This window comes from Brachycentrus maculatus, unplaced genomic scaffold, assembly GCF_059751285.1.
Source record: "Brachycentrus maculatus isolate JH-2025_06_01 unplaced genomic scaffold, ASM5975128v1 h1tg000382l, whole genome shotgun sequence".
NCBI lineage: Eukaryota > Metazoa > Arthropoda > Insecta > Trichoptera > Brachycentridae > Brachycentrus > Brachycentrus maculatus.
The window spans coordinates 305142-323561 of record NW_028281131.1 but is presented as its reverse complement, the minus strand read 5'-3'; the positions used below and the strand labels follow the sequence as shown (position 1 = coordinate 323561).

The window sequence follows — 18420 nt, the reverse complement described above, 5'->3', positions numbered from 1 at the left end:
ACAATATCCACTGCCTAACAATTATTTCTAGTGTTTTTTTTTGCTTTTATAGATTTTATCACCATTCGTCTTTTAGAAAACACTGGTCTCTTAATAGTATTTTATTAATTAATAATGTGTAATACTTTCAAAAAATCATATTGCATAATATGGCTTCCATGTGTTTCAAAATACACCCTATTATTATTAAAATTAAATAACAAAACTGTTAGTTTAACTGTCTTAATTTCCACTATTATTTACAGATTTTTTGAAAACATTTTAAAAGTAAATATTTTATTTTAATATGGCATGGCGTAAGTAACATATGTAATTACTGAGTAAGTAAATATAAGTATGTGTATTTATTATTATAATACACATACCTATTGCAGTATGGAGTATCAATTCCCCCACTCTGAAAGACTGGTTTATTGAAGAAATTCGATACCCACAAATACTACTCAAGAGCAAGGAATCCTTACAACTTCTTGCTTTGGTGATTTGTATCTCTTTACTTCAAGTTTTCGTAGTTAGTATGATCAGTTACATCATTAATAATGTGTAAGCACTTAACATATTCAGTTTTTTCAATGACACAATCTTTGATTATAATTCATAGTATTTTCATTTAATTTCTAGTTGCATTATAAACAAATTCATTTAAATCCGGACTGTAATAAGAAAATCATTGAAAGTGATTGATCAAAAAATCGTGTTAATAGTGAAGTGTTGACAGGTATAATCTAATATCTACAATGATATATGTTATTTACATTTCATAGATTTGTATGCAAAACATTTTATTATTTATGTTTTTTGTTTTTTTTTTGTATTCCAATGTCAACATACCAAATGAATGAAATTATAAATTATCTTTAATGTACAGACTAAATTGAATTAAATATATGCGAATAGGATATCTGATTTTTAATATAGATTTTTTTTATTATTTTGGGTCCAATACTGGAAATGAAAATCATATATTTTATTAGGTAATTAACTTTAAAAGAAAACAGTTAAAAGGTCACTAGTATTTTTTTCTTTTATTTTTTTCTTTTTTCATTCTATAAATATAATAATCAAAGTACTTATAAATATAAGATGTAAAAAAATGTCAGAATGTGGAATTTTATAAAACTTTAATATAATTCAAGTTAGTATAGTTTGAAAGGCATAAATAAATATTTTGTATGCAACACCAATCATTACACTGTTTGAATTATCCACAATCGCTTTATTAATACTTAACACATTGTAGTCGGGCGCTTCGAAACAATAGACTCTAGCCTATAGCGGGTGTTTTCGCGATTAGCGCAAAAATATATCGCTTTCTTAAAATTTACAAAAAATAATTTAAAATTTCTAAACAAAATAATATTTTCGATTGAAATTTTCAAAGAAATCATATATGACATTTGATCATCAAAAATAAATTATAATCATAATTTTTAATTAAGTATTCCGTATTTCACAATTTTAGAAGCATTGTAAACTATAAAAAATAGTCTTCCCCTCCGAGGTATCATTCCCTATACAATACTAATATATTCAAATAATAACATACCAAACAGTAAACAAAACAGTGCGAGCGGTATGAAAAATAGTCCGATACGTGAAATGGCTCAAACTAAACTTGAGATTGAGATCGCATAAAAACTCTAGTTTCTGGGGATGCCTTTACAAGCGACACACTAGTTAATCTGGACAAGACATCTCAAATAACGTCAACAGACTATCTCCTAGCACCCAGGTAGCAGATTACCCTTCAACGCGTTTTATTTCACACTGATAACAAACCCGTATATTGCCGTTTCCCGCCGATAACCGACAGTCGACAAAAACTGCATTTGCCGTGTCCCGCAGTTGACCGACAGTCCGCGAAAAACGGCAAATGCCGTGTCCCGCCGACAACGTGTTAACATAAAACATTGGAACCTGTCATAACAAGCATGATTTATTCCGGAATCTTACTCGTTAAGTGAGACATTCGTTGTGCGAAACATTTTGTCTTGTCTGGCGCGGAATTCCGGCTCACAAGTTAATGTCATGAAAAAGGGACTTGATCTTTCTCTGTAACTCATGTGAAATGTCACTCGTTAAGGGAACAATTTTTTTTTGCTCTCATGAGAATTACTCTTTATGAGAGGTTCCACTGTATTATTAAAAGTAAAACAATTGATGATATTACCAGTATGTTATACCCCATTGAAAACATTTAAAATTTTTGTAGATTGCACTATGGAACGGTCCAAGAGAACAATACTGGCTCTTTTGAAGGATGCCCTTCTTAATGATAAACGCTGTAAACTTGAACTCAACAACGTGAAGTCCCTTTGTGAGATGCTAATCCGAGCATCGACAACACAAGCGAGTACTGAGCAAGTTCTACCGCCGGTGAATAAGGCCAAAGTAAGATAAATTACAAATTAATCTTTATTATAAAACAATCGAATTTATTACTAAATTTTCTATGTTGTCAAGCTTTTTCTCTAGTCAATAGATAGAATAGGGTGACAATTAGAATTGTATTTTTACATCTGGATAAATTAAACGCTGTACCTTGTTTTTGGCTATCGCGACAGGTTTTTATTAAATATTGTTGGAAAACTTAATGTTACCGTTTGTATAAAATTGTGAATTTTTATAATTTTGGACTAGCTGGGAAATTTTTTACACTGGATATTTTTCACAATCTATCCTGGTAAATTAGTAAATTGAGAGTTTTCAGTAGTATTGCTTTTTTTATTAATATTGTTTATTCTCTACAGTTTTGTTATTGAGCCCTATTTAATAGAATGTTTATTCATGCGTTCGATCAGTGCAGATTTATAGAGACTTGTATCAAATTTCAACCACATTATTGAGAAAGTTGAATAGACTTTCTTCATTGTATTTTAGTTCATATAACTATATTATATTATGGGGAAGGCAGTAAAATCTTTTCTGTTTTAAAATAGTAGGCATCTAGCTAACATCTCTGGCCTGGTCTTTTCTAGGTGTTTGCTTTGTTTTTTTTTTTTAATTTAAAATAGACATAATAAATTATAGACCTTATTTTTGTGTTTTAAAATAAACAAGTTTTATTTTTATTTGTGGTCAGTTCCATAATTCTTATATGATTATCTTCATAAAAAGTATTATATAAAGTTTAACTAGCGATTGTTTGAAAATATGCATCTTTTAAACAAATTATAGCAGGCAAAACATTGTGTTCAATTGTTTGTCAGAAAGTTTTTATAATTTAAAATTAAATAAATCCATAGAGAGTATTGAACGTTTCTACTTGATTTTTTTTTTAAAATGTCTTTTATTCCTTTCCCTATTGTACTCTATGTGCAGTAGTAAGTGTATTTAAGCTATCATGCATAAGGTTCAGTGTAATTTTTTGACTAGTTTTATACATAAATGTTACCATTAACTTGATCTTAAAACGCAGGACTGATCTTTGTATAATTAACAATAAGCTAACGCTGTGTCGATCCGATACATGGCCCTGTGTATCATAGGTGAAAAAAGGGTAAAAAAAATGCTTTTTAATTAATTTATTTTTTAATAAAAATTGTTTGAATTTTTTTGCAGCTCCCACCTTTACTATTTTCGGCTAATAGTGATGACGAGTCGCCTTCCAGTGGAGATGATGAAGACAGTACTAGCCTCAAGCCTTACATGAGTGAAGGCAGTGATCCTTACCATACAGCTGAAGAGGGGTATGATGTAAGTCAATTATTTGAAGTTTTTTAAATAAATTCAAGTGCCAATTTGAAAAATTTTAAAATAAAAACTGCAATATGGAATTGGATGATTCATGTAAAATTTATTATTCTCAGGATAATAACTTTATTGGGGAATTTGTCATATATTTACAGGCAGATGTAGAAATGGGAATGGTGGATCAAGCTGCCCCGGAACCTGGTCAAGAACAAGTTTTTGTTTCGGAAAACACAAATAAAAATTTGGAGCATTCCACCCATTCAGTTGGCAGCCAGCAAGCAGGTGACACTTTTCTTATCAGAAATATATGTTCATGAATTACATTATGACATTACGGTTGTTTGATAATGATTTTGTCTCAGTTGTTCACAACCCTATGCCTGCGGGCACACATATAAAATTCACTATTTAGTATTAACCATTTAAACTCCAAAGTTTTTTGATATGTGTGTACCGTCAACTCTATTGCATTCCGAGACTTATTACTATTTAATTGTACGTATATGATTCTGGTTCAAATATTTTGAAAATGAAAAAACCACAATATGAAAAATATTTAGTATTACGATTTTATTTTTTTGACGCTATAGCGGCGGCACTCGAGTAAAACGGCAAACCATGGATGCTCTATGGCGGCACTCCAGTGCAAAGAGTTAAACATTTTTTATTTCAATGTTTTTTTTTAAATGGTCTTTATTTTATAGGTCCGAGTACTGATATTAATTACAAGACGTTAGAGTACAGTGAATATAAGAAAATTAATGCTATTACTCACCCGGAATTATGTACGACAGTTGTAGATGTGTTATTGGACTTAATAGACAGGTGAGATTTCATTATCTGTAATAATCCTTGTGCTATTTAATATAAAAATAAAACACTTGTATAATATTTTGAGTTTATCAATGTAAACACAACTAGTTTCGACAACTACAAATATTTTCAAAACTAGTCTTGCTTACATTGAAAAAATCAAAAGTGGTATTATATAAGTGTTTTATTTCGTTTATTCAAAACATCATGAAATTCCATAAAGTTAAAGCTACATAATTCAATAATATCATTGTGTTAATTGCAATATTTAATTTTGTTACACATGTCTTTTTTAAAGAATTTTAAAAAGCATTGAAAATCCAGAAGCATCCGATTCCACGGAATTATCACAGATGATGTCCATTGTTTGTTCGTGTATTGGAAAACTATCCTCAAGTTTCCAACATGACACTAATTGTTCATCGGGCAGCGGGCTTACTACTCAAATCCTAAGTAGCGCATCCATACGTCTTTTAATGAAAAAATCACCAAACTTAGAAGGTATTCTGCTATACAAATGTGTATATTATAATAAAATATATTTGCTTGAAAGTATTTTTACTATTTACTACTATTTTTAACATTTTAATAAACGAAAAATCATTATATCACATATCAATCTCATACCAAAATTTATCTTATGTCAAAATTAATAAAAAAAAACTGTAAATCACCTTTTTTTTAGATATGACGTATTTAAATGTTTTACTAACCAATTGTGGTAAATTCCTTGCTTAAAAAAATCTGATTAATTTTTTTGCACTGTTATTATTTAGGTGCCATGATTGATATAAATTTTGCATAAAAAGGTCACCATAGTGCTAGTTATTAAGTGAATTTTAACTTAACAGGGATGAAATATTTCCAAAATTATAACCGATACATTTATCCCTACGCTTACCTTATAAATAAATTTGTATTGTTTATAAAAATTTTCAGTTTAAGACATAATTTTTACTTTTTGTAGATTTGCAACGCAGTTTATTAAAGTTTCTTTCCACTCTGTCGGCAAGAAGTATAGATCCTTCTGAATTAAGGTTATACCTGGATCTCTTCTCTTCTCCTGATATACCGCTGAATGTACTCTTGGAACCACTGTGTGACCTTGCAGAAAAGGCGCCGACCAATATACCTGATTTCATTGTTTGCTTTCCCATTGACCGCTTTCCACAACGTAAGTTGAAAAATACATATCCTATATAAGCTATCCTATGTCCGCCTCCGTAGTGTAATGGTCAGCACGCTCGGCTACCGTTTTGGAGGTCCCGGGTTCGATTCCCAAGGGGGGTAAAATAAATATAAGTGATTTTTTCACTGTAATATTTATACAATATCACCATGGACTGGTACCTGAAGCGGAGGGCTGATCACCTTTCCTTCATGTGTAAACGATCAAGATAACAATGCGTTAATATGACACAGTGCCCTATGCACCATTGGGGTGCGGATAAGGGTTTTATTATTATTATTATATAAGCTACAAATATTATTATTGAGTCATTATTACACTCTCAGATTGATATTACATATTTATCTCATTGACACCACTACAAAGAAATAATGGAGATTTTTTCTGGTAGATTATTTAATAAATTGTTGGCTGAAAACCCCAAAGGATCTTAAGGTGGAGACTGACCGGAGCATTTCGTCGTAACATCGCTCGCGGCGAGCTGTACTGACTGCCTGAATGCTCGCATTGTAACATGTTACGTTACGAAGAAATGCTCCGGTCAGTCTTTACACTTAAGAGAATTATTAGATTTGTACTCGAAGCCATCAAAATATGAACCTTAACATAAGTCACATGCAATTCTAGTTAAAAGGGCGATTTAAAAGGCTGCTTATAGCAATCAAGAAACTAATGAATTGTATGTATTTTGTTTTAGGTTCGGGCTCTGAAATATCAAGTCTTCATGGCAGTAAAGAAGTCCAAACGTCCCAAATTGAGCAGTTGGCAAAAACATTGCATCATCAGCATCAAAATTCAGGTACATATCTGTTGTTTCTCGTCTCTATCTGCTCCCATTGGCGCATAGGGTGCCACTTCAGATTTACTTGGTATTACCTTCATTAAATTATGCAAAGGTAAAGTAAGGTGATTAGACCTGCGCTCCAGTACGAATGGTACAGATAATGTAAGTGAAGGAATTCAGGATGAAAGACATTATTTAAAGAATTATCATTAATATTTATTTTTAATTTTAAAATTTTTAATTATTATTATTATTGAATTATTATAAAGAATTATTTTTCATAGGATAGGAAAATATGAAAGAGTACTTTTGATTAAGTAGAGGAAAAGAATTTGCAACAATGGTTAGGGGAACTCAGAGTCGCATACAAGCTAGCGTATGTTGGACAAGATGTGAGTCCTTCCAAGTTTAAAAAAAAAGTGGATTGTATAATCTCTTTGAATCATTTTTATTTTTAAAAAAAATGTTTAAATTTAATATAAAAAATAATGTTATTATCCATTTTAAATGCATATGTACGGCAGAGAAATAAATTTTCCTCTCCAAAATATTTGCGAGATGGTTGTATGCAGATTTTTAAAACTCATTGTATTTTTTCGTATTGTTTACTTTTATTCATTTAATCGTATACAATTGACATAATACTCATGCACACTTCATTTTAGTACCTGAATTTTATAAATTATTCCACAATATTGTAATAACTTATTTTATTTATGCATAGGTATCAATTCATCTTGGTCGGAAATGGGGCTGTGGTGTCCGATTGAAGGAGTGAATTGGGGACTCTGGCTGCAAGGCTGTTCGTTGTCTATTTGGTTGAGAGTTCAAGAAATCCAATCTCCTCCAACTAAATCCGCTGACACTTCCCAATTCAGTCAAAATGAAAGTTCATCCAGCGATGTTCCAATTGAAAAAAGTTTTCGCAGCAAAAGTAAGACTTGCCTATTTTTAAATAATAAATCACGATTCATCTAACACATGGTATTCTTTATATTTTTAAAGGAATATCAGGTACTACTATCATTTTTAAAGATCTACATAACTAACTAAACTAATTTAGAAGAGAATTTGGAAGCATTTTTATGGAAGCATATTTTATTTTCATGACTATCCCAACATTTCATTCTTCAAAGTAACTTTTTTATCTAAGAATTTCTTTGATGCAGGGTTATCTTATAAATAAATTGACGTTTTTTTAGCTCCTAAATCTGCCAGTAAGCTGGAAAAAATGCAACCGACAACTAAAGAAGGCCTCAATTTGAAAAAACCTTTTTCAAGCATTTTGCATATGATGTCCATCGGGCATGATTCTCTCATTTTAGAGTTTTGGGTGAATACCAAAAATGGTGAGTTAGAAACTCTTGGACTTTTTTCAGTATAAAATTAAAGGCACGCATTAAAATTGTTTTCTAATTAGAATACTTCCCCCATTAGGTGATCTATTGATAAAACTAAGTCGCCCCGAACAGGAAAATAAATTAGTTGGTGAATCTTTAGTGGAAGGATGTATTCCCCTACACCAGTGGAACCATTTGGGTATGAATATCAAGGAAGTAATGCAGAAAAGAAATATAGTGCTTGAAGTAAGTGTTTGATCAGATGAATAGCAAAACCACGCATGCGCTACATCACAAATGCCATAAATAATATCATTCTCAACCATTCAAGCAGAATATTGTGATCTACTAGGACAAAGAATTTTTACTTTATGAAAATTGAATTAAACTATGTATTGAACGATTTTAATGTTTTTTTGTTTAAATACATAATACATATTTATTCATACAAAAAAAAACATTGATATACAGTTGAACCAACGATTTAAACTTCATACAAAATACCCAGTAAAAAATTGCTCCATTTGCAAACAGAATTCAAGATTAGTTCGTAGTCCGAAAATTTTCACAATCTAATATATTTTGTTAGAAATTTTGTTACAATTTTTCTTTATATGTATTCAAATTGTTCATTACTCCAGGCATTCCTACCTGTGATTTTGCCATATTAAAGAACACTAATATACTATAGAAAAAAGTATTTGCTGCATGGACTGCTAATCTGATCTGGGATTTTCTTATTGATTTTATTACTATACTTTATTTTATTAGTATGCTGTTTGTAGTATCTACAACATTTTGTTTAAAATGTTACCTTAGGTTACTATATTTGTGAACGGTTCCGAAAGTCGCATTGTCACCGTGCCACTGAATGGAATACTACTCCGGAAAGCACGCCCCGCTTGTTTCACGTTGGGCCACACCACGGGTAGTGACAACGAAACCTCTAACAGACCTATGGGATCCTGGTACCTCTCTAGTGTAACACTATTCAGAACTCCAGTGTTGACAAGGCAGACAGTTTTGTACTTGATGGCATTTGGACCAAATGTGGATCCTCTCTCATCTTGTCAGGTTGGAATTTTTTTATATATTCTTCAATTTAGGAAAAATAAATACTTGTGTTCTTATAATACATTTTTGAGATAAGCCTATGTGACTTGTGTTTAAAAATGGGTGTCAAGTTGTGGCAGAGTGCAATACATATTAACTACAATTTAATACAATACTTAATTTTTTTTTAGGTTGGCAACCTTGTTCCAAATTTTATACCACTCTTCGTTCCTGATATAGTTTCATCAAACTTGGACTGGGATCAGGTAATATAATCCGTATATTTCTACAGTCTATTAAATATACTTAGTCTGGTTCCCATGCAGTAAGTCCCAGAGGTTAGATTCCAGGTGGGCTAATCAGAAAATGCATTGTATTTGAAAATACAGCCCTCTTGATTGTGATTTACATTCTAGTTGATCAGCCTTACATTTTAAGTGTACCAAGTCTAGAATAATATGTTTAAAATAAATGATTGTGAAAAATTACTTCTTACGCATGTTTATTGCACTAACCATTTAACTATTCTTACAGATTTTATTTCTACTAATTTTACATTGTTTCAGGTATTGGATATATCATTCTTGAATGTTCGAGAATTGCAAGAGAATTTGTTATTGAAATATTCAGCTCACAATCTTGGGATAGTAGATATTTACCATCAAAACACATTAAATCCATCAGGCAAGTCTAAAATTTAGTTCATTTAGTTTATCGCAGTTTTTTGTTGGTGATGCAACATTCAGTCTTTAGTGCTGCTTAATATATATTACATGTTGTGGTGGTCTTCTAATATATAATAGACTATATCAGGGGTTCCCAAAGTGTGCGCCGCGGCGCCCTAGTGCACCGTAGAAAGTAAAGAGGGGCGCCGTGAGTCCATCCTCTATCATTATCCGAAACCACAAATATTCTCGGGTACCTATAAAGCAGCAATTTCTTTTTTGAGAGCTAGCATCTTTCTACCCAACTACTATTATTGTTGGTACCTATCTATTTCTTTCGACTATAATATATGTATATACATATATAGTCGCATTGTCTTTTCCAAATAGCTTACTAAAGAAAAGCGCCGTGACAAAATATTAAACTTGTAAGTGTGCCGCGGGCTGAAAAACATTGGGAACCCCTGGACTATATATTGAAAAAATACAACATGTTCACCGTCTGAATATAGAGTTTTATTAACAGCAATAATGATTTCCAAATATGATTAAATTCATTCTATCTACTTGACAAGTAATGTATGAAACCTGTACATGTCACAGGTTTTCATGTGTCAATTAAATAGCTGATGTGTTATGCAGAAACAGCCATGGTGGGATTAATACTGAAAAAATAACATTCAGTAGCTGTCTTTATGAACGCAGCCAAGCAAAGCTTCTAGTAAGTCTTTCTGTTTTTCTGAATTTTTATAATGTTATTGCTGGATGATTTTAGTGTTTGGCGGGTTGATGCCCAGCATGAAGTCGGGTGTGTGCAGTGTCCCGGTACCCACTGTGGCCAACTGGACAGGGTCGGCTTTGCCAAGTCAACACAAAGGACTATTGCCATCTATCTATCTACTGGGCGGGCCAAATATTCTACTGTTTCTGTTTGCTACAGTATGTTGTTACATATTTGGTTTTTATAACCATATTTTATATAGTAACCATTTGGTAAAATTATTGAGACAGGGCTTCTAAATTGTTTTTATTTATGTTAATAATCATCTGTTTGTCCAGTAAATAAATAAAAACAATAAATTAACACCTTGTTGACCTCTTTTATATAGTGGTTAGCACATAAGGTTACTTACCCTTAGATTTGAGGTTCGATTCCCAATGGGGTGGAAATTTGTTAGTTAAAGTGATATTATTTTTGTTCTAATATATTTTTAATATGTATAACCCTGGAAATATATGACTGATGATCTTCCCTTTGTGTAATTAGTGATAATGTTAACTTAAAAATGCTTAATTTGCTCTTGGGTGTGAATGTGTCAGTCGAGAAATGTGTCAATGTCAAATGTGTTTGAATTATGTCTAGATTTTATACATCTTTGAATCTTACAATGATTAAAGAAAACACTTAGTTTTTTACCACTTGAGTTTTATTATAAACTACATGTTTCAGAAGTTAAACTTCCATCATTCAGGTCTGTATAATAACTAAAATATAAAATATAAAATTGTTCTATAAATAAGGAGAGGAGAAAGTAAGGGGAAGGGGTTAGTCAAGGGACGGAATTTGAAAACAAAGGAAAAATGGAAAGCAATGGCAAAGAATTTTGAAACAATATATTATTTAATAAATTATTATTAGAACTCAGGTTTTTTTGTATTTCTAAATTTTCAAGATAATTCATAATTTGGCCTTTATATGGAACAAGGTGTAATAATTTTAATTTATGAGAATGAAATGAGTGATTAGTATCTATTATATGATATTATCTATTATATTATCTTTGAATCTTAATTTTTTTTTAAATGTTAAGGCTAATTGTTTTTTTTCATAATAAGCATGAAATCTAAATACATTTGATTTTGACATATTTCTCGAGTCGTTTACCGTAGTTGATGCAAAAGTTACTTAAGAACAACACATCTCGTATACGTAATATTAACGTTATTGTAAATTACACAAAATAAACATAAAAATAAAAGTTTTTATTTATGGTAAAACTAATATTTTTTTAAATAAATATTTGCATATTTAGGTTGTTGAAATGGACGGAAGTGTAGAGGAGCAGGCCGCAGCACTGAGTTTATTGCTAAGAGTCAGTTTCTCCGATACTCGACTTCACTCGGCTTTCCAGCAAGATGATCTTTTCAACATGTTACAGACTGTTTTTGCATCCTCGAAATGCCACATGGGATATCATTTCCTAAAAGTAAGACAGTTATTGTGTACATACTTTCCATTAAATAGCGGTCATTAATAAAATATTGAACTTTAAATTAACACCAGAAAAATTATCTTTTGTTCATAGGCTATGCTGGATGCCGCATGCAATACTCCAATTTTGACAAAAGATGGTAATAAATTTAATTTGGTTAAACAGACAGACATCATTATTGTGTGCCCTCAAATACTTACAGCATTGCTCAAGGCATGGAGGCACCTGGAAAGGGATTCAGAGGTAATTTATGAGTAAAAAACTACAAGTAGTCTCACGGTTTTTATTGGAATGTTTTATTATACAATTTTTGTATTTTTTTAAAAACTTTGTTCATATTTGTGCCTGTATAAAATACCTCAAATGCATGATGTTAACATAAGTTTTATATTCTCAACTCTACATGTCGCTCAATCCTATCAAAAACATCATACATATATCAAAAATTGACAATTTTCAGTTGTGCATGTTTTCGTAATGCCCAGAAAATGTGCTTTACATATCCCAGAAAAAGCGGCATATTTTTAACATAATATTTACCCGCTGTAGAGAAGAAAGTGTTGTTTTTGTATTTGGAAGAAAAGGTATTGTTTAATTATTTTTTTAAATATACTAAATATTTTTCAAATGGAGGAAAAAACTTTCTGGTTTTACCTAAAAAGATCTGTTGCACAGTAAAAAGTTCAATAAGTGGCTTGATATTTGTTTTAAATACATTTCATTATATTCTTAAAATTTCTCCTGAAAAATCAAGTTTTTTGATGTACGATGTTGTTGAAAGGAGTGAGCGATGTGTGTTATGTACGCCTGTAGGTATTTATGATAAAATACATATATATTTCCAGGAATATTTCTTTGAAAGCAATTCAAAAGACGATTGTGATGATATGGAAAAATGCGAAAAGGACAGTAAAGATTTTGATCGTAGCGTAACGACTGAATCAAGCGACAAATCCGTATCTTCAGAAGATGGAGGCGGGTTATTGGGAGCTCTATTATTCACTATGGAGGCGCTGCTGAGAGATGATCATCAGTTCAGGTCCTTCAATGTCTACCAAATGAACAGAGTGAACATGGTGGAGAACTTGCTGATTTTCTGCAAAGTAAGGGATTTTATAGATATGTAGGAGAATGGTTATTCATTCATGCAATACAAAATTAGTGTCTTTAATTAAGGTTTTTGGAAATTTCTGCAATATTAATGACGCTCTCCTGCTGAAAGACTTTTATGTGACAACATATCACTTTTACAGTTGAAAATACACATAATTATCTATATAATAGATGTATCCATGGTAATCTATATAAATTTAGAGGTCTCCCTAATCTCCCTAAGCTATCTACCGATTGCTTTGAAATTTCGATACAACATTGTATTGAAATACATGCGAGTTTTTATATACTTGTGACAAGTAAAAACATTTTTTTAAACAGCTTTTTTGGCCGCAGTGGCAGTACCATCTGTTGAACTGGACAGTAACACTCATCATTGTTTGTGCGTGCTTCTTAACAGCTGTTGAAATATTGTATACCCACAAGGATTGTGAAATTAAACGTAATAAGAACGTTTACTAGAAATGTGCATTTATAAATATTTCTGCATTTTTAAATGAAATATAATGAATACAATCCACATTCAAAGCACCAACTCTGTGTTTTTTTTTATAAGTTAAAAATGTGCTTCATTGAAATACAATGAGCTATGAATCTGTTTTCACCATTCTTAATTATAACAAATCACATTGAATATTCGCTATTGAGTATTAAATAATGTAAGCTTATTTTTTTTTAGGAACGATTCTTGAATTCTGATATGGAAAGACTGAGTGAAGCCGTGAGTTGCAGCTTAGTAGAACTTATTCGATCTTTGATCGGATGTCCTCCCATAATGCACCATGTTGCTCTGCTGACCGATTTCCTCGTCCTCATGCACCAGGTAACTACATTAATATAAATACATAATTAGATAATTCTTTCTTAACTCTAGTTAGTTAGATAACTCGTTCCAGTTATATTAAAGATCAGTGTAATTTATATATGATATTCTCAGAGTTATTTTATCTTACGTCGCTTTGTCATTTCCAGGCTAGCGCAACATTTATAACACATTCAAGATCAAGTTTCTATTTTCTGCTAACGGACATAACGCAGTCAACTTCAAACTACAACTCCAACTTACTCGGTCTGCCGCTGCCCTTCACCACTAAGCGGAGGAACCGGAAGAACCCGCGCCGCCGCCGCCTCAGCAGCTCCACCAGCTACTCTGATCGAGAGTCCCTCGGCACCCCGCTCAGGAACATGTCCCTGAACCAGATTGAACCTAACCCCTTTCAAGATATGAACGACATGATTTCCAGCGAGCACGGTGATGTAGAAAATACTCCGGTGAACCTTATGCGAACGAGCTCCCCTCTGGAAACATCTAAAACCAGTAAAACAATTGCTAATCTACACGTCAGAAGAAAAGCATCGAGGAAGGAAAAGAGGTTTGTTTCATTTTATGAATAGGCTAATCAGAGTGACACTTCAAAAAGCGAATGAGTAAGAATGAGACACATTTAAAAAAATCAAATAAGAGTCATATGGATAGAGTATGATATATTTAGAATATTTTACATCAATACACACTAATGACGATAGTCAAAGGAATAAAATATCTTGCTCATTTCCATTATAGTTTAATGTTATGAAATGATATAAGAGGAATGAAAAATATGTATGAAAATGGAATGAAAATGATAAAGATTGACACAAAAAAAAAACTATTGGAGTGTGACTATTTTGGCAGCTATGAATGTTACCAAATGATGCAACATTATCATAATATTATATTTTTTTCCACTTAATTAGGTCCTTAAATAAATTTTTACCCACATTTGTAATTATAAAAGTGATGACAATACCGTTTGTTAATAATGCATTTGCAAGTAAAAATTCTGAATGTATGTAAATGATTATGATTTTTTTTGTATGATGTGAAATACATTCCATATACATATTTGTATTTTAATATTATTTGCAGATAGGGTATTTTTTGTAATAATTTTTTTTTTTAAATCTCAATTATGAAAAAATAATCAATGTTGAGGTTAAGGTATCGCACAGAAAATTATACTTTCACTCAGATTTACTACTCAAGAATTTGAAATATGTATTAATAATGTTACGTAACTATGAGTTTTTTGTTTGTTATTTATATTTTTTACCTTGTCTTATGTTCACAGAAAAAGACATCGCTCAAGAAGTGGAAAAATTTCTTCAATATTAGTATTGCCTGGAACAAGCAAAGATGCCGACGAAAAAAGTAGTAACTCTCCATGTGGTAAATAATTTGTTTTATCAGATTGTTATAGTAAATACAATTTTGTATTTAAAAAAATAATAATTAGATTTTCCACACCAATTGGACAGTATACATTTGATTATAAGGACTATATTATATTATTATTCTTCTTCTCTTTCTTTCAGTCTATTAATTTAATTGGTAGATTAATTTCCAAATATAAAATGATGACTTTTACATTTATTTTTCAGCCATAGACAACAGATCTGTAACTTCATCACCAAACTCGGGATTAACAAAGGATTACGTTGTTATTGAATCGGATGAGATCAACGTGGAACCAGTTCAGAATGATTCCATATCCATGTACCAACAGGTATAGTATTTTATTTATAACATTTAAATTTAGTAAAAATTTGTCTGTCCTGAGACCTTTTTGATTTTCCATTGTGACCAAAACTGGTTTCTTAGACCATAGTTAATTAACACACTTAGGACGGGAAAGGTATTTCTACCCGTTCGGTCGATTGGTGCTTAAGGATGGAAAGGGTATTTTTACTTTCGACGCCGGCCTCATGTCAAAGTCAGAAAAGAAGGAATTATCCAATGTTTTTATATAAATATTATGTATCTACCAATCTCTTTCTTAAAGTCTTAACTATATCTACACAATTATCGAATACCGTCGCCAGCGTTACGCAGGCCTAAAAAACACCCGTCCGTAGTGTGTTAAGTTGCATATGCATTTGCTAACTGCACTGCAATGATTCAGAATGATCTACTTTGTTAAGGTCTTAATATGTAGATAATTATCAAATACCCTTGCCAGCGGTCAGCTGGCGAAAAAAACACCCATCCGAAATGTGTTAATATTTTTGTTTATTTCTTTAAATTGGTCCGTTTATCCAATTTATGAGCTTTTACTATGTTGTTTCATGTTAAAATACATATTGATGTTGTAGTTACGCAGTCCTGTGCTGTTACATAATCTCCGAACCGGATCATCGAGAAGTTGGACAGTTTGTGAGGGCTTACTGTTGCTACTACGAGACACAATATGCATTATGCCCGACGCAATACTCAGTCAAGTAGGTTTTACCTATTTTATAATATACAAAATTGACATTTTTACATTTCAAGATTTTCTTTAATTAATACATTCAGGCACATTTTCACATAGGATTGACTTTTCACATAGGTACCGTAGAACGGGGCTACTTGATCTTTGATGTGTTACTTAAGCCCAGTACAAAAAAATATTTAGATCTGTATTTGATCTACAATAATGAACGTATTGACACGATTCATTGTTTCCCTGACAGGTGACACTTATTGTCACGATGCGTTCATTATTGTAGACCAAATACAGATTTAAATCTCTTTTTTGTACTGGGCTCAAGTAACACATCATCATTCAATTAGCCCCGTTCTACGGTATATATTTTTTTCAATTATCGAAAAAAAAAACAAGTTACATAATCAGAGTAATTTTTGATCTAAATATGTTTTACATAGGGACACAATATATTTTATTATTAAAAATTAAACCTATTGCAAGGCCACTGGTTTGAGACGAATTGATTTTACCCAATTAACTCAATTCAAGTCAGTGTAGAAGTCATTTTCCTTATTTTCTTTCTATACATAAATGCCAATGTTACCAGATTAAAAAGAGCTTCTTCCGGCAGCTTTTTTATTTGTCAACAAGGACCACCAATTAAACTTCAGTTTTTAGACGCGGTGTGTGGAAGGCAAAGTTATTAGGACATTGTCAGACTGTTTGATAATAACAATTATAGATCAAGAAATTCTGCAAAGTTAATGCCAACCCAGTAAAAGCCATACACATTTTCCGCCATGTAATTTCTCTAGTTTTCTATCATAATAACCGGTTTTCCGTACGAGTTTTTTTTGCTGACGGTTAAAGCTATCATTTCCTAAATAAGAGATGTAAATTCGACTGTTATAGTAGTCATAATTGTGAATATGTTATAAAAAATTATCGACATTTTGGATCCACTGTTGTTTGAATATACTGTTGTAAAATTATATAGTATAGAATTAAATAACAACTGTGTAGTTTTTCCACATGAATTTTATTTGACCATCAACCGGGTTTCGTCATAACCGACATCATCAGACTGGTTATTATATAGTAGTTTTTCTACTTTAGTACCCTAGTACTCTAATTATGTATACAGTGGTTTATGTACTTTAGTACTCTAATTATACAGTAGTTTTTCTTCATGCAGGTGTTCGGAGTGGTGCTTCATAGCGAGATGTTGCTTATACTGGGAAACCACAAGGAAGCATCGGTGAGAACGGGAGTGGTGAAAGTGATTTGTGCGCTAGTACAGAGGTGCTCCCCTGAGGACCTGAAACTTTTGGAGCAACGCTGCTATTTCTACCTGCTGGCAAACCAGATCTCCCAGTACCCGGCCTCGCACGACCTCGTGTCGGCGTGCGCTTCTCTGGTCACCGGTCGCAGGGCGCCTCTCGAGGATCAGCTAGAGGTAACGCGCTTGTACACTTTGAATTATTCATATTTAGCATTACCAAACTTTTGGACACTCACTGCAATATACGTTGAATTATTAAACCAAAGGGAGTAGGCGTTTTAATCTATTTATTTAAAATTTTCTTCTTATCATTCATCGTTCACTTTGTGTAATACCACTTTAAAACACACTACTTCGTGAAAGTGAATGATGAATGATAAGAAGAGTGTTTTACATATTACCATACCACAAAGTTAACAATGCTTTTAATATACAAAATATATTTATTTAAAATTCACTGTTTTTCAAATGCTGGATCGACTTTATTTATATCAAGATTATTATTGATATCTTCACATAGACAAAGAAGTTTATTGAGATCTATTAAGATAAGAATATAGTTAGTACTTAGACTTCCATATTCCTACCTCAATAGATTTCTTTATCTATGTTGAGATATCAATATAAATCATGATTCAAAATAATGTTGTAAATTTCCTACAATAATATTTGTGTTTTTATTTTTTACACAAATATTTCAATTTCATACTATTTCTGTGAGCCTAAGCGGCTCATTATTAGAAATAGGTATCAAATTGTGGTAGAGTGGGTTCGAACCGAGAAACTCTGACTTAAGAGTCCGCACACTAACCACGGAACCACAACCCGACACTCCTTCTCGTTCTAGGATGAGGCTTGGACTGAAGTAACAGAGAAAGAACTTCTGAAGACACCTCCTCTGTTGGCTGTTCTACCCTGTACTCTTCAAGACATCTCCTTGACCCACAATACTACACTCTTATTCAAGAAAATCATAGAAAAGGTTTGACCCCAAATTGTAAAAATGGACATTTGCATACTATTTAATATTTGCATTATTTCATTAATT

At 31.9% G+C, this 18420-nt stretch overlaps 2 protein-coding genes across 2 annotated transcripts in view; both read left to right on the top strand.

The window, feature by feature from the left end:
- LOC148303175 (lysosomal-trafficking regulator-like) overlaps positions 1–18420 on the top strand; it is a 55856-nt gene that overhangs the window by 12056 nt on the left and 25380 nt on the right. The window contains exons 7-30 of the mRNA XM_088270393.1: positions 2213–2391; positions 3562–3696; positions 3810–3975; positions 4398–4518; positions 4805–5007; positions 5474–5680; positions 6393–6494; positions 7204–7413; positions 7682–7828; positions 7917–8065; positions 8639–8893; positions 9064–9138; positions 9439–9556; positions 10313–10476; positions 11571–11744; positions 11844–11993; positions 12596–12853; positions 13543–13686; positions 13836–14236; positions 14975–15072; positions 15285–15409; positions 15996–16121; positions 17286–17546; positions 18220–18354. Of these exons, the coding sequence (XP_088126519.1) occupies positions 2213–2391; positions 3562–3696; positions 3810–3975; positions 4398–4518; positions 4805–5007; positions 5474–5680; positions 6393–6494; positions 7204–7413; positions 7682–7828; positions 7917–8065; positions 8639–8893; positions 9064–9138; positions 9439–9556; positions 10313–10476; positions 11571–11744; positions 11844–11993; positions 12596–12853; positions 13543–13686; positions 13836–14236; positions 14975–15072; positions 15285–15409; positions 15996–16121; positions 17286–17546; positions 18220–18354 (4103 nt within the window). The remainder of the gene's footprint in view (positions 1–2212; positions 2392–3561; positions 3697–3809; positions 3976–4397; positions 4519–4804; positions 5008–5473; positions 5681–6392; positions 6495–7203; positions 7414–7681; positions 7829–7916; positions 8066–8638; positions 8894–9063; positions 9139–9438; positions 9557–10312; positions 10477–11570; positions 11745–11843; positions 11994–12595; positions 12854–13542; positions 13687–13835; positions 14237–14974; positions 15073–15284; positions 15410–15995; positions 16122–17285; positions 17547–18219; positions 18355–18420) is intronic.
- Positions 1–18420, top strand: part of LOC148303176 (kelch domain-containing protein 3-like) — a 56942-nt gene that overhangs the window by 33226 nt on the left and 5296 nt on the right. The gene's annotated exons all lie outside the window — the stretch shown is intronic.